The following is a 24,514-nucleotide window of genomic DNA, read 5'->3' as shown; positions in this document are numbered from 1 at the left end:
ATTCGTTGGCAATGACTAAAAAAAGATAAAGTTACCAAGACAGAACTTAGAGTTTTTATTAAATCGTGTGTCTTTCCATTCTTGATATACCAGTTTCTAGTTTTTGTCATTTGTTGGTTTTGTGTCTGTGGTTTCTTCTCAAAGAAGATTGTTCATTTGTTTGCATTATTGTAGGCACTAAGAAGAAAAAAGCATTGATTAAAAAATATCTTTTCTGATGAAAACAGAAGCTTTTAAATACAATTATGGCATTAAGTTTCAAAAGACTTTTTAGAGTCGTTAGAGTTTTACTACCATCTGAATTTAAAAGAAAATTAACAGCACGTTTTCGGTGTGTGCATTGATGTAAATAGCCCATAGCTAAAGAAGTGGAAAATATAGTTACTTACTTAAACTGCGTTCATTTCTCTTCTGTCTTTTCCAGGATGAGTTCCACTCACGACTGCGATTTAATCGAAGAGGACTTGTTGCTATGGCAAATGCTGGGCCCCATGATAACGGGAGTCAATTTTTCTTTACGTTGGGTCGTGCAGATGAACTTAATAACAAGCACACAATCTTTGGAAAGGTCTGCCACATGGACTAGAGTCCCAGTTTGAGTTTGACTGAAGCTCCTCTGTATTCAAAGGCTATTTTAGTGTTGTTCGCTGCTACATACATTTGAAATTTATTTTACTGCTTTCTAAGCTGTCTCCATTTTCTGTTTCTCATGCCTGGTAGAAATGTTTCTACAGGTCGTTCCCATAAGTATCTACTTTGCTGTTGTTATTCTTCTGAATTATATTTTCATGTTGTGCTTCCTTTGAATAATCTTACTAATATTATTATGGTTCTGTCTTATTAATCAGTTCATCTAACACTAGTGACATGTTAGAAAATTCCGTTTGTAAATTCTAGTTACCCAAGAAAAATCAGGGAAAGAAAAAACATAAGATGAATTTACCACTCTCACAATTTGCTTGAAAGAAAAGAACACAACTATTTTTTTTACTTCACATTGTCTTTATTTTCCTCTTTCACAGCTCACAATAAGAATTTCACATCTTCCCTGCTATATGGTCTCAAAAATGCAGTTTTAGCTACCTTCAACTTTTAAACTGTTTCAACAGTTAAATTTGAAAAAGCCCAAACCTTTGGACATTGTACTTGCTGTCTTTTAGAAGTCTTACATGCTTACAGTGTTTCCTATGTCATTTGTATTTTGAAAATTCTTTACATAATAATAGCCTTGCATTTTGCAGAATAGTTAACAAAAATTATAGGCAAGGACTTCAAACCTCTTTTATAAATTTGACAGGTTACGGGAGATACAATATATAACATGTTGCGGTTGGCTGAAGTAGAAGTTGACAAGGAAGAGAGACCTCTCAGTCCACACAAAATAAGAAGTAGTGAGGTGAGTATGTTCTGGTTTGAAATTTGAAGGTTTAAAAGTCTTTGTGTTCTAAGTCTGTGTTCTAGTAGGAAAACTTGGCATGTCTCTTTATATATTGTTTATAAAATATGGAATAATTTAATTATAACAAAATGCTTATTAAAGATGTGTCTAAAATATTACTTTTTTAACAGGTTTTGTTTAATCCTTTTGATGACATTGTTCCAAGACCAAATAGAAAGCTGAAGAAGGACAAACCAGAAGAAGAAATTAAAAAGTCCAAAGTAAAAGGCACAAAGTAAATATACGCAACATAGAATCATAGAATTGTTTAGGTTGGAAGGGACCTTTAAGATCATCGAGTCCAACCATTAACCTAACACTGACAAAACCACCGCTAAGCCATTTCCCAAAGCACCATGTCTACCCATCTTTTAAATACCTCCAGGAATGGTGACTCAGCCACTTCCCTAGGCAGCCTGTTCCAATGTTTGACAACCCTTTCAGTGAGGAAATTTTTCCTAATATCCATCGTAAACCTCCCCTGGCGCAACTTTAGGCCATTTCCTCTTGTCCTACTGCTTGTTACTTGGGAGAAGGGACCGACCCTCACCTTACTACAGCCTCCTTTCAGGTAGTTGTAGAGAGCGACAAGGTCTCCCCTCAGCCTCCTTTTCTCCAGGCTGAACAACCCCAGCTCCCTCAGCTGCTGGTTTGTTTGGTTGGGTTTTTTTTGTTAAGCAAGTGGTGGTTAATTTTCTTTCACCTTTAATTTGCAACTTGGTAATTTTCTATTTCTGCTTTTGAAACACAAGGCTTTACCAAAATGCACAGAGGAATGTTCTCTAACCTTAGCAAACCTGTCTTTGCTGTTTGTGAAGAGATGATAGACATTTAGTTGCTGTGACTGAAGTCGTTACTGTGCATCAGCTGAGCTGTAACTGTTTCATGTGTGCTGATAATTTGTTGTAAAAGAGAGGTACAAGGTAGCTTAAACCTTTCCCATCGGAGGGAGTTGCGTAATGGTGCTCTTGGGGCTGAAATGACACTGAGGTTAATACGTACTAGTAACTATGGCACAGCTCATTTGTTTGAGGTTTTTGAACTTATTTTATCAGTTATCACATCTCTCCCACTAAACACCTTCGCAAAAGTCAGGCATTTGACATGGGAAATTTCAGTTTCTGTGAATGAAATTTGGTAGTCCTAAATCTGTCGTGAAAAGTAATAGGAAATCTAAAGTGTGTGTATGCTGTCAGTTCTGTTGGACAGAAATACAACACATTGCAACTGACTATTTCCAGCATATTATAAATAATTACTATTGGAAAAAAAAATATAAAAGATCATGATTCCTTTTAATTACATTCTGTGAATGTGTGTGCATTTGATGCCTTGCTGAGCTGTCACATCTTGCAAATTTTATGTTTGGTGCTTCAATGTTGCTCTGTTAGATGAAAAAAAAAAATAAAAATACAACTTCTCTGCTTTCAGAGCTGTCAGCGTTTGAGATTCTGTGAAACTTAGTCAAAGCAGAATTTCTTAAATTCCATCTTACCATGTTCTAACTGGTGCTTAGCTATCCTGATTGTTTTGTCTCAGGAATAGAATAGAACACGCTTTTCAAAATATTCATGGTTTATTGCAAAACAACATGTTGTAGTTGTTTGAAAGTGGTACATTTAGCAGGACAAAAAGAATCACATACAATATGAAAGTAATATGTGTAAAGTTTATAGAATATTAATAAGACAGTATTTCAAGTCATACTACAGAATGTGTTTTCTCTCTTAAAGAAATTTTAACCTGCTTTCCTTTGGGGAAGAAGCTGAAGAAGAGGAGGAGGAAGTCAATAGAGTTAGTCAGGTACCTTACCAAATCATCCCCTGTTTTCTTTTCAACTTAATTTTACCTTTTTTGCATGTTAGTAAAAGCTTTAAAGTTCTTCATCTTGTTCTTACATTTGAGTTTTGAGCAATAATACTAGAAATTACTTCAATTTTTATCTTCTACTATTTTAACCTTTTGAAAAAACAGAGGTTTTTAACTTTTCTAACTTTGAAGATGCCTTCAGTTACTGCATGATATTTTTACATTTCCATAAACATAAAATGTCATACTTCATAGGGTAGATCTATGTCTACTGTTTAAAATTCATGGAGGTGATAGAAACTTCGTTCTTCTTCACCTCCTTAATTACAAGAGTCTGATTCGACAGTAAAATGCTTGAGATTTGAAATAGATCAACTTGTTCATTGCCAGTGCATTCTTAGCTCCATTTTCTTATGTATGTCCATTCTGTGTGTAAAATTAAGTGGAGTATTGTGGGGAAAATAGTGCATTATCATAATTAAATATTGCACTATTGTGAATTGGACACATTTACAGAATTAGGCTTGCATAGGTAGTTAATCTAGCATTTCCTAACCTGACTTTGCCTCTTAAATAACATTGGTTTAAAAATTTCTTCAACAAGTTGTCATTCTCATTTCTACTGAGACCAAATTATTCTACTGCTGACCAAATTATTTCTTTAGAGCCCTAGTCTGTCTTACTTATTTGTATGGTCCAAGTATCTGCCTGCCTCAGTTAGTGATCAGACTACATGGTGCTGAGTACTGTACCACATAAGTGAAAAAATGGTCCTCAGCCCTCAGGATTTAGTTAAAATACAAAAAAACCCAATGAATAATGATGAACAATATTAATGAGATAGTAGCAGTCAGGATGATAGGTGAGGTTTGTCGCAACAGTTAGTTTTAACTATTTTTCTTTCTTGTTTCAACTTACCAGTCAGACTAACTATACTTGTTTAACATGCTCATCTGCAGTTCCACTGTTGGTATAAGTCTAGTTTTTAATATTGCATTTAATTTGGTTGCTTTGATGTTCTTCCCTTTCACATCAAACACTTGCTTTTCAGTTTAAAATTATCTAAATAGAACATCTCTTTTGTGACAAGTCCAGTTTCAGTGTTGTCATGCTGTTTTCAACTGTCTTAAAATCTCATCCTCGTATTTATCCTGACTAAATCCTGGACTAGCTGTAGCTGGCAAAATAACCAAATCAACAGTTTATGAAAAATTTCTATTAATTCCTTATAACGCAATGAAACTTTTCTTCCCCAAACCTCATTGCTTGTTTCTAATAGGTTTGATAGTATCTCTATAGTTCTGGACATTATCTTTGTCTTGATGAGGTTGATGAAATATGTGAACTTCAGCACGAACTTTCATTCTCTGTTTTTGATAAGAAAAATTGAAAGTCAAAGTTAGTAATGGGATTCTTGGACATCAGAATCTGTGAATCTGTGAACTTTTTTTTTTGATTGCTAGATGCAGTAAGTCTTGCTTGTTTCAAAGTAAGAATTGTATGTTTTCAGGACTGAGGTTGAGAGGAAAATCTGCCGGTAGCTGAGGAATCCTTTAATAGATGTGGGAAAAGGGAACATTTTTTAATTAATTTTTAGTGTAGTGAGGCTGGGGCTAAAATTATATAAAGAGTAAATTAAAACACCATATATCAGGATGAAATTTTTATGGTATTTAATGGTTTAATGTTTAGATGTGAAAAATAAGAATTCTTGTCTCAGTCACATCATAGTAACCAAGTGAGTACTGAATTTAAGAATGGCTTCCTAAGTTTTTTCTCCATCTTCCCCATTATGAACAATTTTCTACTCTGGACTTGTTCAGCCTGCACTACACTTAGTCTAAGCGAGGAAATATATTTTGCTTTTGCTGCAGTACATCACCAGACTCTTATTCCTGAGGCTGTACAAAGAAGGGCAAGAAGGATAACTGGGAATATGGATCATGGTAACTTTAAAATAAAATAAAAAAAAAAAAAAACAGAAGAGAGGAAGGGAAAGATTATAATGATTATTCCTTATTTCTTACAATATGAAAGTTGAGACACAAGGATAAATAAGCAAATAAATATACAAAGAAGTATTTTTTTCCTCTTGGAATTTAAGTTGTGAGGATTTATGCAACAGAACATGGTGGAAGTGAGAAGTGTAAATACTTTCAAAGGGAGATTAAACAAGGGAATAGGGCCATTGGTGTCTTTTAAACGCTAGAGGTCAAATTGTGTCTTCTGTATCAGGAGAGTCTCTAAATGGTTATATTATAGAGAGTATGAATCTTAGTAAATTTGTGTATGCCAGGAGGTTATAGAAGGCAGACATCACAGGGTTAGGGAAGTTTGTGTCAAGGGGGAGTGGCAAGAGCTTCTGCTGCATGAGGGAGGGTGAGTGAGGAGGCAAGAGTGATTCCTGCACAGGCAGCGCACTCACCAGCAGGGGCACAATCCCACAGGGTCTGGATGCAGCAGGCAGAATAGGTTGCTGGTAACAGGGTCCATCAACAGTCCTAGACACGGCAAGCAGTAACCAAGACCAAGGTCCCCATCTGAGATTCCAGTCAGAAGCAGCAAGAGATGCAACGGGAGACAGGGCTGGAGAAAGTCTACAATGTGGGTCCAAAAGGCCCGTCCAGAAGACAGGGTTAGACACAGGTATACCTCTGGATTGTCAGGCCTAAGATGAAATGGTTATTATGGGCAGAGGATTTCCAGGTGAAACTCCTCAAGGCCAGTAGGGCTGTTAGTGCACTCAGGGACCTGACAGTGGGATGCCCACTGGGTGTTGATTAGTGTTTAATCTGAACCTTTCAGTGTCCAAACTGCTCATTTAATTGTATTTGTTTCTAGCAGTTTGCAAAGGTGGTAAGCACTTGTGTTATGTTTTATCTAGCTCCTGAACACACATGCACAAATTAGTTGTTGAAGGAGGTAATTCTTCATGTTGCTGAATATGTTAGTCGTTCTTTTTCCACATGATAAAAAATTGAAGTTGTGTTTAAATGAGTAAGATTTTATTATCCACACAACAATTGTCTTCCTGAAAGGATTATAAGGTGCAGCTGAAATGGAGACATTCAGGTCACAATACAGACTGTTTCTGTAAAAGAGATTTTCAGTCTGATTTCAGTCTGGATTAGCATGGGGAGTGCTTTCTTGCTGCTGTCTTTCTGCCTGAGGTTCTTATGTGGTGTTTGATTTTATTGGAAAGTCAAGTTCTTACCTCTTCATTCACTAAACTATATAGTGCTAGACCATGTCTCTTTATGATGTGTAATGATTGTGACAATTAAACAGTCTCTTTGTTTTTTCTCTTTTTTTTTACCTCTTTCCTTTAAAATTAAGTGCATTGCTATTGCAAAAATACTTTTTAAATTTATGTAGTCAGTTTGATTCACCTCTTTCTGGTGGAACACCTTCTCTGTTCTGCTGTTAAAAGTATTTGTGCTTACCGGTTAGGCTAAAGCTAACAAGAAATAAGTTGTCTTTTTCTTACCGTTATCCTTTTTCACCATCTGTTCCCTCAAACACTGAAATTTTATAATACCTTTTTTCTTCTCTTTTCTTTTTGTTTTTTTAACAGAGCATGAAAGGAAAAAGTAAAAGTAGTCATGATCTACTGAAGGATGATCCACATCTAAGCTCAGTTCCTGCTGTCAGAAGGTTAATATGTGATTTCCAATTTCCAGAAAGGATTTACTTTCAGGATTAGCATCATATGTACTCATTGTTTGTCTGTTACTCTTTAAGAAATTAAGAATAGCAATGCTGGATTGGACCAAATGTTCCTCTAACCTTCTGTGCTGTCCCCAACATTGTCTGTCAGTGAATGCCCAACAGAGAATAAAAGCAGGGCAAGCATAATGTTTACCTGATTAGTCTCCCAGCCTCCATCTGCTTTCAGTTCAGGGGACTGTCAGATTTTGATGTGATTCATCTATTCAGTAATCCTTAATAGAGCTCCCATCAAAGTACTCGTTCAGTCTCTTGTAATAGTGTTTACATTCACATCCTCCTGTCTGCTGCAAGAAGTGGTACCTCCCCTTTTTGTTCTGAAGCTGGCTGCTACTGCTATCATTTGATAATTCTCTTATGCTGGAAGAGGTAGTGAGCAGTCAGTCCCTTTATACCGCTCTTTACCACAGTCTCTTCTTAGGCCATCTCTTTTCTAGCCTAAACGTTTAAAGCCTACTCAACTTTTCTTCACACAGAAGTTATTCTGTACCTGTGGTTATTCTTGTTGCTCTTCACAGACCTGGTTCTGTTCTAAAGTATCTTTTCTTTTTTTTTTTTTTTCCAAATCTAAACAACATATTAAAAATGAGGTGAATCACAAATCTGTATAGTTGCATAAAGATAGTCTCTGTTTTCTCTTCTGTTTAATACTTCTTAACTTCTGATTTGCTCTTTTAATCACTGTTGAATATTGAGCTAATTCCATGAAAATATATCAACTCCAAGAATTGCTTGTCATAGAATAGTTTGGATTGGAAGGGACCTTTAAAGGTCATCTAGTCCAACCCCCCTGCAATGAGCAGGGACATCTTCAACTAGATCAAGTTGCTCAGAGCCCTGTCCAGTGTTTGTCCAAACATCCCTTGAATGTTTCCAGGGATGGGGCATCTACCACCTCTCTGGACAACCTGTTCACCACCCTCCTTGTAAAAAATTTCATCCTTATATCTAGTCTGAATCTACCCTCTTTCAGTTTAAAACTGTTACTCCTTGTCCTGCCGCAACAAACCCTACTAAAAAGTCTGTCCCCATCTTTCTTATAAGTCTTCTTTAAGTACTGAAAGGATGCAATAAGGTATCCCCAGAGCCTTCTCTTCTCCAGGCTGAACAACCCCAACTCTCTCAGCCTTTCTTCGTAGGAGGGATGTTCCATCCCTCTGATCATTTTTGTGGCCCTCCTCTGGACTCGATCCAATGGGTTCATGTCCTTCTTATATTGGGGGCCTCAGAGCTGGATGCAGTACTCCAGGTGGGTCTCACGAGAGTGGAGTAGAGGGACAGAATCAACTCCCTTCACCTGCTGGCCACACTTCTTTTGGTGCAGCCCAGGATACAGTTGGCTTTCTGGGGTGCGAACGCTTATTGTCAGCTCCTGTCCAGCTTTTCGTGCACCAATACTCTCAAATCTTCCTCAGGGCCACTTTTAATCCCTTCATCCCTCAGCCTCTATTGATAATGGGGGTTGCCCCAACCCCGGTGTGTGACCCTGCATTTGGTCTTGTTGAACCTCATGAGCTTGTCCAGGTCCCTCTTGATGGCATCCCTTCCCTCTGTGGAACTCTGTATTGATACAGAGTCTGATGTCAACCACACCACTCAGCTTGGTGTCATCTGCAAACTTGCGGATGGTGCACTCGATCCCACTGTCTGTGTCATTGATGAAGGTATTGAACAGTACTGGTCCCAGTACAGAGCCCTGAGAGGCACATCATGATCAATGATGGTCAGCTGAGAGTTCCTTGTTCTGTATGTGGGACTACTTTTCCTCATGTGTGTATCTTTACTTTTATCTACTTCATCTATCATTTTATTGTCTCATAATTTAAGTCCTCCTGCAGTTCTTCAGTCTGCTCTTGACTTTACTACCCTGAGTAACTCAGTATTATCAAAAAATTCAGTGACGTGGCAGTTTGCTTGCTTTGTCTCTGAGTTCACTGAACAGCTCAAGCCCCAACACAGACTACTGTGGATATACACTAGTGATCTTCCTCCATTGCAAGAAGTGATTGTTTGCTTCTAACTTTTGTTTTCTGTCTTTTAACCATCTCTTTATTCATGCGTGGACTTTCCCATCACCCCAGAACTGCTTAGTTTCTTTAAAAACCTTTGATTAGAGATTCTGTGTGAGTCCAGATACACCAGAGAGATCATCCACAACCACGTGTAGCCCATTCAAAACCCTCCCAGAGGTTGGTAAGGCAGTTCCCTTTATAGCCATGTCACAAATCCCAAGTAGATCGTCTTACCTCTTACCATGGCTTCTACTTGTTCATGACTGACATCAGAGTTGCAGACCTGGAAGTATTCTAGATATTTTCTTTAATACTTACAAACGTGGATTGTTTTTTGTTTCTTAAATTATAATCTTCTGTCAAGAAATAATTCCCTGGATTAATTTTTAAATTAAATTAATGGCAATGATTCCAGCAAATTTATGGTTTCTTTGATGACCTTGATGACTTATTGATGTTTTAGAGTGCACCTCAAAGCCTTGACTTTGGAGACTCCTTTAATATTCCTTGCGTTGTTTCTTTAACTTAACTTCTTTTTTAAAGTGTGGGATGGAAAACTCTGTTTGTGACAATTAATAGTGGATATGTTAGCTTTAGTATATTCAAATAGATGCCTTTTTTAATACACTAAACTAGTTGTATAACACATGAAAATTTTGATGTTAACCATAACTATCAGTATAGAGCATGTCAAACATGCCTATATAAAGAAGGCTTTCAAAAATATAGACTATTTGCAATGAGGTGCTAGAAATTGTTTAATATATGGGATCAAAACCATCCATATTAAGTGAGTTTTGTTGTTTATTTTTTTCTTTTAGACAAAACATTAGTGTTTTGGCTAGATAGCTCAAGATATGATTAGAATTTATCCTGTGTTTTTAAACATTTCTAATCAGAAAGGATTATTACAGTCAAATGATAGAAAGTACGATTAATTGGTACTTTTAAGATTAATATGAGGATGATATAAATGACTAGGTTCACTAAAATTTCAAGTAGCTAACCAAACAAAATTTTTCATTGAAGAACTGGTTTTTTTAAACAGTATTTTAAATATCCTCTGGTACTTCAGAGTACTTATGATTATTTTTCTTCTTTTAGTGAAGCAGCAAGTGAAGAAGGGGATTTGAGTGAGGTAAGTAACTTTTTTTTACAAGTAAGTCTTTGATTTTTACTGTGTGTGAATTAGATTTTCTTAGGGGAACAAATGCTACTTTAGAGGTTTTTGAAAACTAACGAGCTCAAGTCAGATTTCCAGCAAAAGCTGGAGGCCCTTTCAGAGCTCAAAGGTTTGGCCATTGTGAACGTTCACAACAGAGTATGCAGTAATAACTCTACCATCTACTGTATTTTTTAAAAACTGATTACCAGATATTTCAGTCATTATATTAGGTGTATGGGAGGTTACGTATCACAGAGTGACAAACCAATAATAAAAGCACTGAAATTGCTTTTAAAAAAAAAAAAAGTTAAGTTTGTCATGAATAGTGATATAACTCAGATGTCGGAGGGGAAATCTGTGTATGACTGAGAGTCCTGTTAGAAAGATTTCTTCAAGGAAACAAAACTTCAGTGAATATTTATCATTTAAATTGTATTGATGAAGACTGTCACCTCTGAAAGAGAGGAAATCTGAATAACCAAGCAGTAACATTTAACCAAGCATGGAGGCTATTTTAATTACAAGGAGATTGCCATACATGGTGCAGAGTAAAGTTGCTAGGTGAAGTATGTCTCTGCCTCGAGCTGTAGGTCATGGGGGTACCCCTTTGAGTTGCTGTTGAGACAAGGGTATAATATTTGACTAAGAATGTAATCCCCCATTCCCCAAACTGAATCCTGAAAAGTACCATTTTCTGTATCTATCCACCATGCACAGCTACTTCACTGTTAGTTGATGCACAGTGGAAGCGAAGGAAAGACACAATCTATCCTATTCTTGTGCCTAAAATAAAGAAAATAGTCTGCTTCCACCCTGTTTCCTGTTGCTTTTTCTATCAAGCGTATGGGTTCAGGTTTTTGGACTCTTCTCCTTTGTAATTCCTGCTGTGCAGGAGCATTTAAGTGTTAGAAGGGTTCTGAGAATGGTATTTAATGAATAATTTTTCGGATGTTCAAATAGCCGTTTAAGTGAACTGGATTTGCGGAATATAGAACAAATACGTTAGGTATATTTACTTAAATTTTTATTTTTCAGACTAATTAATGTGAATGCTGTTATAGTAATGTCATGAAATAGGAAATAAGAAGACCTTTTTTTTTTTTTCCTCTTTGTGCTCTCCTTAGATTTCATTTCATTGAAAGATCTTAGCTAGAACCTAGCATTTCAGGCAGTTTCCTGAGCCTTGTGTAGCAGTAGTAGTATTTTATCATCTCACTTGGATTTATTTCAGTTAACACATCACAGGATCGCTTCCACATTTACACAGCTGGAGCACGTTGGTAGTTTTATTGCCATCCTATGAGCAAATAATTCTTCCAGATCTCCACCAAATAACAAGTCCCTAGCGTGTAAGAGAAATCCTTCTTATTATTCCTAAAAGCCTGATCTTGCTGTTCAGGCCATTAAATACCATCTTGTTTCTCTTACTGCAGTCCACAAGATCATACATTTCATATTTTGAGAGCTGAGTCCTTTGTATTAGCAGTACCTCATTGCTATTTGTTAAACCTCATTTTGTGCCTAAGTCATTAATGAAAACATTATATGAAATGTGTTCACAAGACTGAACGTTTTTTTCCCACCAGTGACATTCCTTTGTTTCCCCTTTCTGTGCAATTTGTTTTCTTCTTCCTATTTGCCAGTTAGTTACTGAACAGTAAGTTTCATGTAGTATTATGGATAGATAAAGCTTGATGTCTGCCCTCCAATTTAATAATCTTCTCTGTGGAAAAGGATCTGAGAGTCCTGGTGGACAACAGGATGACCATGAGCCAGCAATGTGCCCTTGTGGCCAAAAAGGCCAATGGCATCCTGGGATTCATCAAGAAGAGTGTGGCCAGCAGGTCAAGGGAGGTCATCCTCCCCCTCTACTCTGCCCTGGTGAGGCCACATCTGGAGTACTGTGTCCAGCTGTGCGCTCCCTGGTTGAAGAAGGACAGGGAATTGCCGGAGAGGGTGCAGCAAAGGGCTACAAAGATGATTAGGGGACTGGAACACCTCTCATGAAGAAAGGCTGAGGGATTTGGGTCTCTTCAGTCTGGAAAAAAGACGACTGAGGGGGGATCTTATCAATACTTATAAATACCTAAAGGGTGGGTGTCAGGAAGATGGGGCCAGGCTCTTTTCAGTGGTGCCCAGTGACAGGACAAGGGGTAACGGGCGCAAACTTGAGCATAGGAAGTTCCACCTAAACCTGAGGAGGAAATTCTTTCCTTTGAGGGTGGCAGAGCACTGGCACAGGCTGCCCAGAGAGGTGGTGGAGTCTCCGTCTCTGGAGACATTCAAAACCCACCTTAGACGCGTCCTAGATGACCCTGCTCTGGCAGGGGGGTTGGACTAGATGATCTCCAGAGGTCCCTTCCAACCCCTATCATTCTGTGATTCTCAAATGGCTAAATTTGAGTAGCCATTAGTCATTCTGACACAAAACCTCTCATTACGTTTTTGTATCCAGAGCAAAGAGAAGAATAGGACAACTCCACCCAGTTAACAACAGCAGCAAAAACTAGTACAGCTTCCAGGCAGACAATTGTGCATTTTTGTGTCGCTAGAGGAACACCACCATCCAACTGAACAGCCACTTCCCTCCTGAGTTGTCATGTAGCTAGCTCACTCTGAGTAGAAATGTGTTAAATCTATTAGTTAGTAATGAGACTCTAAAAGGTATGAGATCAGATAGAGTTAATGAGACAGAGGAGGGACTGAAGGAGGAGACTGGGCAGGAGAAAAGAGTAGAGTTGCAAGAGGGGAAAGGGTTGAGGAGGAAGCTTATGTCCTATTTTGTCAGTGTTATTGTAGGAGGAAACTGGTGAAATCCTGTGCAGAGTGGGGGGTATGGAAGGTTTGGGAAGCAGGTGATTCAGATGAGTTGAACAAGTTGAACCATTTTGTCTCTCCCATTTTAAAACACCATCAATGGAACCCCCCTCCTGCTATTCAGATTTCTGTAGTTTTTAATTAGCTTACTACTTAGCAATTGCATTTTGTCTAGCGTTGTCCATTTTTATTCTAGACATTCTCCTATCCAACTCTGTGTTTCAGTGAAATGCTCTTAAGTCCTAGCCAAATCTCAGCAAGGAGTCTGTCTTTATCCTTGGCTGTTAAACACCTTGAACACAGTCCTGTTACATTCCTTTTCTGGATTGTGCTCCCTGCCATTGAGATATGTTGTCACCCCATTTCCCTGATAATTGATCAAGTAACCCTTCAGAAATCCTTAAGAAAGTTTCATTATCTCCTCTGTCAAACAGTAACTTTCGGGGAAATTAAGTGAAATGCGTATCCTGTTCCACTTTTTCCCCTACTTAAAAAGAACAGACAGCCCCCCCTCCCACAACAACCTTTCAGTTATTTCATCAACAAAATATTCAGCTATTTTACTGTGCTGAATATTCACAGATTTCATATTTTATTCCTGACTGGTCTTCTCTTGTCTAAATCTAAAATCTAAGCGTGGTAGTATGAAGATTCCTAAACAATGACTCAAATACAACATCTGAAATCCAGCTCTTGATTTTTCTCTTCTATTCCCAAAATCATGGGTCTTGGTTCTTTTATTATTTTTTTTTCCCCTCTCCCTCTCCATGTTTATGGACATGGTCTTCATACTACTCATCCTCCTGCCTGTCAGTCACCCAGGAATTGTACCTTTTCTTTAGGGTGTTCCTCTCCGAGTGCTGACATCCTGGCAGTTTCCTGGATACAATACAGTCCTCTGTAATACCATTTCTAAGTCTGTTCTTTCTCTCTGTGTGATTAAAATTACAATCATGTGGTGTCTTATGCTTTTGCTTTGGCTAATTACCATCACTCCAAAATAAATATGAAAAGATGTACCATGTAGTATTTGAGCTGGCATCCTTTCATTAAGATCCATGCAGGCTTTCTTCTTCAAGGAAGGAAGTAATCAAACTTAGATGCCTTGCTCTAGTCAGTCATCTTCATTACTGAGAGGAATGACTGACTTCTCCCTCCAAATGTCTTTGAACCAAGGTGGTTTATCCCCCTTTGCCTTTCTCTGCTAGGCCTGGAACCATAGTATCTCTAGCGAGTTGGGGTGATTGATTCCACGGGTTTTCATGGCCTCTTTTGATCAATGGGGTATTTATAAATTCCATCATGGAGACTGATGGGCAAACCTCTTCCATCCCATCATGACTGTAGTATAGCCCTGTCGCAGGAAGTTCTTAAGTTTTGTTTTTCTTTTAGTGGAAAATTAAGGAAGTGTTTAATGTATTGCCTTGATCAAATTTTGGATTCATGAACAATGACCATACTGATACCACATTGCTATGAGGACTTCTGCAGATCTGCAACAGTTTATAGTCTAAACTAGACTGTTTCAGGTTTTTTTAAGCAATATAAAAAAAGATGTAATTTGTGTATGAAAAAATAATTAATTATCATATTTCTAATTTTTTGTTCCCTCTGAAGCAAATAAGGAGATATTTGTTCGAAAAGTTTGCTTTGAAATGAAGTATTGTTCTTTTTTTTGGTGATGGATTATCTTTGTAAGAAAATCTTTCCATATTCAACATTCTTTATTAAAAAAAAAAAACTAAAGGAGCAGTTTTATCATTTTAAATCAATAAAGGAGGAAGAAGAACATGATGAAGATGCTGATAGCATAGAAGATGAAGCTGCTAGCAATGAAAGATCTCAAATAAAAGAACGCATTGCCAAGAAGTTGAAAATAGATACAAGTGAAAATGCGAAACACCAACTTCAAGAGGAAGAAACAAAGACAGAAAAGAAAACAACTAGTCGCAGGTAAGTGTTGTGCTTTGGTTTTGGTTTTGTTTTTATTTTTCCCTTCAGCTTATTTACAGTTAAATTTTCTGCTCAGTTCCAGTTTTGCAGTTACTACATTCATAGGTTAGTATTTATATTAAAATTATTCTCACTTGCCCATCTCCAACTATGGAAGATGAAATTGCGTTTCACTTTCTCATTTCTTAGTTTCATTTGGCAGTTTAAGCCAAACAGTTAAGTTACGTTTTGTTACACTGAGCACTTATAGGTACCTTGTAGGGGAGTTTTCTTTTTCCCCCATGACTTATGAATGAAGAGTATTTATATGTATTTATCATGATTTAATTTACCTTCCTATACATTTGTAAAGTTTGAGTTTTATAGTTTCTTTATCTGCACACACGGTGGTCATCCAGCCCTGAGACTTAACAGAAAGTAAAGACTTCCTAGTCATCCATTAAAGTCTGGTTTAACACAGTAGTCATTCTTAAAGTGTACCAGTTTTTCAACACTGCAATTAATACATCATTTTTTAGATATCATCTAGGGCTGTTTTTAGAGGGTTGGAATATGTCTGTGTTTAGTAGCATAACACTGCATTCAAATTATTAAACCAGCTCTAGACAAATCATTAAGTTTCTGTAGCAGTATTCAGCTCTTCACAGACATAAAATTGTGGGTTCCAGTCATGTAATATAGCTGTGCCGGCCTTCGTGAACATCTGTACTGATTAGTGCTCAATTTTCAATGAGTTAATTCGTTTTCTTGGAACCTTGTGTCTTGGCAGTCCTTCTCCAGAGCTGACTTGGGAAATTCTGCCTAATAATATTTATATTGCATGAAAACAATCATCATGAATGCAAGTGATATGTAGTGGGCCTGATGGCAAGCTTACTAGGAATTATTGTCCAGTATTTCAATAAACATGGGTTCGTGAAGTTACTGAACAATTAAGTCTTTGCAGTTATAAACTTGAATGTGTAAATTTACTTATTCAGTGAAACTTTCTGGGTCATAGTGGGAGGAAGCATCAAAAAGGTAATTCAGATTTTGTACTCTAACTCTGCACAGTTATTATAAATAGCTGCCTGATGAAATTATTCACTGCCTATATTAAATTCCGCTTATGTAGCGGCTGTCTTAGATTCTCTCGTACAAGAGTTTCCTCTGAACTGAACCATTCCTCCTCTTTTCTTTTTTTTTTTTTCCCCCCTGTTTGTCCCCACTGCAAATATGGTTTTATATGTAATGGCCAAGGCATATAGCCAGCATGGAAGAAGTCAGGACAGTCTGTTTGTGACAAAAGAATATCTGGTAGTCAATATAAATGCTTCACAGGTACCATAGCATTTACCATCCCTATTAATAACTGGGAAGTAAAGGCTTCGGGTCACAACATGTGAAGATAAATTTTTTGTAACAGTAATACACTTTAAGGTAGAATATATATTGAAACTTTAGTTGGAAAATGGAAGGAATAACTGCAACAAAATCAATTGTTGTTTTACAGTCATCAGAAACTCACCCCTTGCAGGTTACTCTGGTTTCATATGACTATATATACCTGCTAAAAATAAACCCAACTATATCTTATTGAAGAAGAGTCTGTTGTGAGTTATGGTGGGCATTCAATTGTTATCTTAATTGTAAAACAAAACTAGTTATTAAGAGAAAAGGGAAATCACACCCTGACATGTGCAACTTCACAGGTATCGATCTGATAATTTTTCCTGAAACAATTTAGTATGATTTTAAAAGCAAGATGAGTAAGCTTTGAGCATTCCATGTGAGGTAGTGTTTTTAACTCTGTGTGGCCTATATGTTTAGAAGCAGGCTGTGCTTTTATAGTGGTAGGAACACTTGCATTATTTTGGATAATCTTTTAATATTGGTATATTACAATATACCAACTGTAAGTGTTGCTGTTTGTCTGCCTTTTTTGGAGCAGTGAAAACCCTGGTGAGAACATTGCCAAGAAAATAATTTTTATTAACCACTTTAATAAGTTCGAATAACTCCAGAAAATAAAATATTTATGAGATTTAAGCAGGAAATTCTGTGTCCTTTTCTACATCTTCTCCAGTGTTGATTTGAATCTGAGAAACACATCAGGTACGGAAGAGAAACCTTTGTAATTTGAGCAAATCATACAATAGTTTGGGATGGAAGGGACCTTTAAAGGTCATCTAGACCAACTGCCCTTCAGTGAGCAGGGACATCTTCAACTACATCAGGTTGTGCGGAGCCCCGGCCAACCTGACCTTGAATGTTTCCAGGGATGGGGCATCTACCACCTCCCTGGGCAACCTGTTCCACTGTTTCACCACCCCCAGAGTAAAAAATTTCTTACTTATATCTAGTCTGAATCTACCCTCTTTCAGTTTAAAACCGTTACCCCTTGTTCTGTCACAACAGGCCCTGCTGAGAAGTTTGTCCCCATCTTTCCAATAGGCTCTCTTTAAGTATTGAAGGCCATAATGAGGTCTTCCCAGAGCCTTCTCTTCTCCAGGCCAAACAACCCCAACTCTCTCAACCTGTCCTCATAGGAGAGGTGCTCCAGCTCTCTGATCATCTTCGTGGCCCTCCTCTGGACCCCCTCCAACAGGTCCATGTCCTTCTTGTGCTGAGGGCTCCGGAGCTGGATGGAGTACTCCAGGAGGGGTCTCACGAGAGCAGAGTAGAGGGGCAGAATTGCCTCCCTTCACCTGCTGGCCGCGCTTCTTTTGATGCAACCCAGGATGAAATTGGTCTTCTGGGCTGTGAGTGCACATTGCTGGCTCATGTCCAGCTTTTCACCGACTAGTACCTCCAGTTCCTTCTCCTCTCAATCCCTTCATCCCCCAGCTGTATTGATAATGGGGTTGCCCCAACCCAGGTGCAGGACCCTGCACTTGGCCTTGTTGAACCTCCTGAGGTTCACACAAGCCGCATTCTCGAGCTTATCCAGGTCCCTCTGGATGGTGTCTCATCCCTCAGGTATGTCAACTGCACCACTCAGCTTGGTGTTATCTACAAATTTGCAAAGGGTGCACTCAATCCCACTGAGGAGGTTCCAGTCAGTTCTTTTGCAGGCCTAGATGATGTTACTGCCAAAATTCCTTGTAGTTTTGTGTTTGCTGAAGAGAAGACGCAATATACTTAATAGCTGGAGATAAATAAGCAGAGCATTTGCCATCAAAAAGTCCTGCACAATAATGGAAAAGGATATAGGAAACAAAATCTGTAATTTAATTGGGCATTAGTTTTTCCTGTCATATGATTTTACTTTTAGTTATAGGCAAAGCAACAAACTTTTATGCTTTGGCCAAATTTATGTAGTCAACAAGACTTGTGTGGTCAGATCTGTAAACTGATGTTAATCCATTTCTTTTGGAACTGTCATAAATTTGTTCTCTTTATAGAACCATGTAGTGTTAGGCACACCAGCATAGAACTCTGTTTCATGAACACTGGCTTTCTGTGTTTCATTCTTCTTTTGTCTCCATAAGAGCACCTAAATCACAATACATGAATCTAGCGCCATTTTTTCATGGCTGTGCTATACATAACTGGGTATTGTTTCAGAGGACATATACAGGATATCTAAAAACCTATCCCCTGTTTCTCCGTTCTGCCATCTTTGAAGTTGTGCTGTGTGGCTGCTTTGGAAATTGGTGGTGGAAATTGGTACTATCTCTTCTGTAGACACCTGGTCCACAGGAAGCATATTGAGATCTGGGAGGATGATGGATAACTTGGATCCCAAAATCTGGTTATGGTTGAGATAGATGGATAATCCCTGTGGGAAATTACATGAATATTTATCTTGTGTCGATTGAAATGGTTTTATGTCAGTATGTGGGATGAGGAATGTGAGGTAGTTTTTTGTCACAAGTCTTGCAGAAACATTGTGCTGAAGTAGTTTCCTGACTGCAGGAAGAAGTAGTTCCTGGTTTTCAGTACTCTGCCTTCAGTGATTGATTAATCCTGTACCGCAATAATGTTTGTGATATTACCCATAATATTCCCCGATACAGAATAAGTATAAGCTTCTTGGAGTCAATGTACTGTTCTTGATCATGGAGGTTGGACAAATACAGATTAGCGTTAGATAGCTGTGTCTGATGGTGGAGGTGACGATTGAGAAATTTAAAAGTTCTCCAAGGAGAGCTTTTTCTCAAAAAGTACCTTCAAGTACACAGCAGCCAAATAACATCTTTAGAATTGCAAAAGGTATCGGACTTCATATGTACTTACTACCTACCTATCTGTCCATCAGTCTGTCCACCAATATGTTTAACTGTCTGTTGGGTTTTATGGGGGTGGCTGCTAGAAACAATTTTGGCTAAGATGTAATAGCAAATTTGTAGCATGAAAGAACACAAAGCTAGAGCATACCCTTAGGCATGAGATCCTGCGTGCCCAAGCTTGCATGACGTTTTATCACATTTTCAGAGACATTTGTGTAGGCATTCCATAAGCTGCGGGCTCTGCATGTGGATGGTCAGTGTGCTGTGTTTGTGGCTATTCCACTCTTTCAGGGCAGTAGCAGTAGTGTTATAGCCAAATGCGTTATCTTAACTAAGAGGGTTTTATTGGATGCCTTTTTAGCAGTTGGAAGACATAGCCTTGGGTACTGCTTAGTACCCCAAGTAATATCAATTTCTAGACTTACTGTTGTCCAATTAATTGTCTGGCATCCTCTGGCATGAAAATCAAAGGCATGGTATTGTTTATTATAAATAAGGTGTTATTAACTTTGAGGTTTGGTGACATAAAGTAAGATAAATATTATCAAGTTTCATTGTCTGGCATAGTGACTTTTTTTGTAAGTGTACTGGAGATGATTGATAATATGCTCCTGGGACTTCACCACCCGCTGTAGTCCAAGTGTGTGTTGATCAGAGCAGGCAGAGATGTGGGAGGGGCAAACATCAAACAAGAAGTTGGACCCACCATACATAGCTTGAAGGATGATGTCTACTAACATATCAGAGGGCCAAGAAACATCTGATATCTATCAATTGCTCATCTCATCAGGTACTTAAACGTGCTAATAGAATAATTGAACACCTGAACATATTTTTTCAGAACACTGTCTTTCAACATGCATGACTTTTTCTACCAATCTGTATTAATTTGTATCAGTCCTGTTTCTTTTAATACAAATAGATTTGTGAAGTCAGAAGTTTGCATATCTGTTTCAGAGAAACAATACGTAAATAATAGACACCACCTCAAATTCATGGCACTGGGATCCAATACCACTTCTAAATGCAGTCATACTTGGAGTGCTCCAAGGATTACATTAATTTTAGCCATTTCAGTAGGCATTTGAACCTTTTATGTATGTTTTTAAAAATAATTTGAAAGACTTTCCAATATTAGATAGGAAACCTTGCGAAAAAAATTCCTGTTAATTCTGGCAAGTTATTAGAGAAATTTCACAGTTCTGTTTGGGTTTGGTTTTTTTTTTTTTAATTAGAAAGCGTAAACCTAAACTTCAAAGTATACAACAGCTTTTTACATGAAGGAATGTATATAGATTAGAGAAGCATTTGCCATCATTGCAATAGTAATGACATTTATCAGCATTACATTGCATTTGTAAAATGGCAGTGGCTTGAGATCATCTGCAGGCTTCAGAGTAAACAGTCCTCTTTTAGTTTGGTAATTAAAAATACTGGGTTTATATTTGTTTTCACCCTGTAGGTGGAGCTCGGGTGCTACGTATTTCTCTGTACCAGCTTTTAAAAATTTTCACTGCTTCTTGTTTGCAAGACATGCAGTGGGCAAGTAGAGTACAGTTGACAGTACAGTTTTTCACTCTACAGTCAACAATTTCGATTGCATCCTTATAATGGATGTGCTATTAAATAGCAATATGAAATAAGTGTCTGGAATAGCTAAACTACTGAGGAAGAAAAGCTGACTTTTTCTGAGTAATCAGCATCACCTGAATTTAACTCTGTGTTTTTCCTGCTGTATATTTTTGTCCTCATAATCCTATGAATTGCAGTTGAACTAAGTAATCACTGTTCTTTTTGGCTTATAAGCCATCACTGACTATCATAAGGAGATGTAGTAATAGTAGTAGTTACTATTAACTACTGTTGTAATTAATAGTAGCTATATTGCCACTCCCTTGCTTTCCTCATTTTTCTTATATGCATGTTGCTTGTCATGAAATAAATCATGTCATGAAGCTTTAGACATGTATTGTGTGTATATGTAAGTAATTACTTGCTTCATCCTCAAAGCAGAAGTCTATAACACTTTTTAAGGTGTAATTCTTCTGAATTCTTTTTCTCCATTTGTTAAAAGACAAGATGAAATAACTAGGTTACTTACAGATACCTGCACTTGGTCAAATGACTTGCATCCCCACTCATTTTGTCATCTAGGCACAATAGTAATAAAAATATTTAATGATGATAGGCAGACATGCTCACGGTCATGCTAAGTCCATTTCAGACCATGCAGTAAAAATTGCATGTAGTTAAGACACCATAACATTTTCCTAGCATCTGAATAAACGTTGACACATTGAGCATGCAAGATTGCTTTCCTAAAGTGCTCTCGTAGTACTTTGGTATGGAACAGCCAAAGGTCATTTTATATGTGATCTCATGGTAGTCTTTTAAAAGACCTTTAAATCAAAACTGCATATTCTCTTTGTAAATCTGCAGTTGTTATAAATGAAGAGTTGGATATTTTTTGTTCATAAATTAATAATACATAGTAGAATATTTTGTTGTAAATTAATTTACTGCGTACTTTTACCTTGTGCTTATAATGCGGGCATTATAATGAAAAGAAAAATAATTTTGGAGACTCACATAATTCTACAGTGGAAGAATTCTTGTCATTCTTGTAATTGTTGAAAATTTATTACTTCTTTGTTATTTATAACCGTGAACATTTCTGTACATCTATGGAATGTGTTCAAGGGGGATGAGACATGTCATACAAGTCTGTTGTCTATAATTGTCATCATAAGGTGGCTGTTGTCATTGCAAGGCTGTTTTCTTTGAAACTATGGAAATCCTCTGACTGGAGGATGTTGCAGAAGTTGCACCCATTTTCAAAAAAGGTAACCATCGTAGGGATGATCCAGTTAGCCTCACTTTGGTCCTTGGGCAGATCATGGAGTGGGTCCTCTTGGAACCTATTCTGGGCACGTGAAAGAGAAAAAGGGGATTGGAAATAGTCAGCATGGATTCAGCAAAGGCAAGATGAGGGAAGAACAGTAGATATCATGTAGTTTGAGCATGAAGCTAGAGTAGATGAGTTTCTGAGGTTCCCTCCGTTGTGAATGCTTCTGTGATCTGTTGGTTTGTTGGTTTTGTTTATTTTGTAAAAATTGTTATTTCCACATCCCCTAGACTCTGCTGAGATCTGGAATAACAACTCCAGCAGCTCTTTAGTTGTTGAGGTTTTTTTAAATTGTTTTTAAGTTACATGTATATGTATTTAGGTATTTTATTTATGCTTCTGCTTATATAAACTTAATCAGTATATCATCTTGTGTTCAGGAAGCTACTTCTGTAGTTTTTTGTGAATGTTTTTTGTTTGTAAGTGATGGCAATGTGATGTGAATACCATATACTTAGAACTACTTATTAACTTTGAAATGTGAAGTTTATCTATTTCTGTATAGAACTGTGATATTCGTTCTTCACAATAATTACTATTTCCAATTTATTAACTATATTTTTGATCCTACTAACATTTCCTTAACGAGGTATAACTGTTACTATCAAGCCTTGTCCAACAATACATATTGTCTCCTTGCTTTTCAGTTTAGCATCAGGAAATAGAAATTGTACGTTAATAAGACTGGCTTTTGAGTTCTTGAGTACAGACTCTCTTTGCAACTGACTTCAAACTTCACTATACCTAAAGAGCTGCTGCTGTTTTCATTGCAGCATCATGCAGATTCAGGTATTCTGGTAGTAATGTTTTAAGCCAAAGGAGACCATTAGATTAACTGTATATCTCATGCCATAATTTACTGCCAGTTTACCCCTGTATTGAGCTCACTGTTTAGCTACAGTTGAACAGGAAAGGCATTCAAATGTAATCTGTAGATATCAAGAGACTGTAGGTTCGTCCATATTTAGTCAGGCAGTGTAATCTATTCCAGTATTTAGATACCTTACCCCTAACAGTACCTCATCTAGCTTTGCATTTTAATTTGTCTAGGTTCAGCTTGTAACCAATGAATTTTTTTGCTGTGCCATTTTCTGAAGTTCACTGCAGTATGCTTTATTTTCACTTACTTCAACTACTTAAATTCCAGTTGAGTCCTTTTTGCCTTTTTGATAAGATGCACCAGTTGAGTTCTTTCAGTCTTTCACAGTAAGACATTTTTACCAGGCCTCAAGTCACTTTAAAGCTTTTTTTGTTCCTTCTCCATTTTTTCAACATTCTTTAAAGAACTTTGATCAGTAATCACTTATTAGACTTACTACTGCTGTATAGAGAGAGCAACAACTTTTTTTCTTACCTCCATGGTTATTCATACAGTGCCCACATCAGCCCTTCTTACTGATGTTCCACTGAGATAGTTGCTAGAGCTTTCCAGATTATTTTCAATCATCACTCTCCAAGAACTAATTTCCCATTTTGTACACTTACCTAGATTTTGGCAACTAATTGTCTTTGGATTTGGGGTTTTTTTAGCAATCCCAGTTTGCCCAGCAATCCTGATGGGAGAATTTGCTACTGTGACAGTTTGTGTGATTCACTAGTAGTGGATGTAGTACCAAGTTCCCTGGAGTGAATAGATATATTTCTAGTCAGTGTTTAAATCTCATTGGCAACTATTTTAAGCAATAACTTTTTAACCTAATTCTTACTTGATGAAGATGTTCTTTCGGCCTGTTTTGTGTTGCTGATTTTTTCAAGGACTTCCGTACTTGAAAGTTCTGAGAAGGAAGTTTTCCTGGTTTCATATATTAAGAGGGGTTATTTGGGTTGACTCTAAAATTAGCAAAGTTAACAACCAGTCAGGAACTCAGACTGAATTCTACTAAGAAACTCTCTGATAGCATTATGTCAGAATCAATATGCTACTCTGAAACTTTTTTGACTATTGTGCTTTTTCTGTGGGAAATTTTTATTTGATTATTGTATTCTAGCTTGATTCAAGAAGTACTTTTTGTGTGTATGTAATCCAGTACCATATTTTTTTAAAGAAGAGATATTGCCAATAAAATTGATGTAAAAATCATTTAAATGTTGAGATGAGCACATGTAAACTGGTTAGTTTTCAGTTTTGGATATGTAACGGAACTAATAGCTTTAGCTGCAACTCATTATAATAAATGCAAACCTATTGTCCTTTTATCGTTACCTCTTAATTTTGGATCCAAAAGTCTTTGTTGAAGTCCATAAAGTGCCAGGTTTTAGAATAATAGAAAACATCTGTTAGGTGTTAAAAGAATAAAAGAAAAAAACACCAAAACTGTCAAGTGGAACCAAACAGAGATTAAAATCTATCACTAGATATACTGTACTACTAGAAAGGGTTACTGCATGAGATTGTATTGACATTTGCAGTCTCTCCTGCTCTTGTATTTTTTTCATATTATGGTATCTTCAGATCTTTGTTACTATGCTGCCTGCATT

General features: G+C 37.3%; 1 protein-coding gene across 4 annotated transcripts in view; it reads left to right on the top strand.

Moving 5' to 3' along the window:
• CWC27 (CWC27 spliceosome associated cyclophilin) overlaps window positions 1-24,514 on the top strand; it is a 120,197-nt gene that overhangs the window by 3,987 nt on the left and 91,696 nt on the right. For 3 of the 4 annotated variants that reach the window (XR_008463903.1, XM_054186596.1, XM_054186598.1), the window contains exons 4-10: window positions 425-568; window positions 1,298-1,396; window positions 1,570-1,673; window positions 3,172-3,241; window positions 6,822-6,901; window positions 10,090-10,123; window positions 14,745-14,920. Coding sequence is in view for 3 of the 4 variants with exons in the window: in XM_054186596.1 (XP_054042571.1) it covers window positions 425-568; window positions 1,298-1,396; window positions 1,570-1,673; window positions 3,172-3,241; window positions 6,822-6,901; window positions 10,090-10,123; window positions 14,745-14,920 (707 nt within the window). In the remaining variant the exon portion in view is untranslated. The remainder of the gene's footprint in view (window positions 1-424; window positions 569-1,297; window positions 1,397-1,569; window positions 1,674-3,171; window positions 3,242-6,821; window positions 6,902-10,089; window positions 10,124-14,744; window positions 14,921-24,514) is intronic. The other variant, XM_054186597.1, reaches the window with a different exon arrangement.

The sequence above is a fragment of the Rissa tridactyla genome, chromosome Z, assembly GCF_028500815.1.
Source record: "Rissa tridactyla isolate bRisTri1 chromosome Z, bRisTri1.patW.cur.20221130, whole genome shotgun sequence".
Taxonomy (NCBI): domain Eukaryota; kingdom Metazoa; phylum Chordata; class Aves; order Charadriiformes; family Laridae; genus Rissa; species Rissa tridactyla.
Note: the sequence above shows the minus strand (reverse complement) of the source record. Positions and strands in the feature narration are given on the sequence as shown.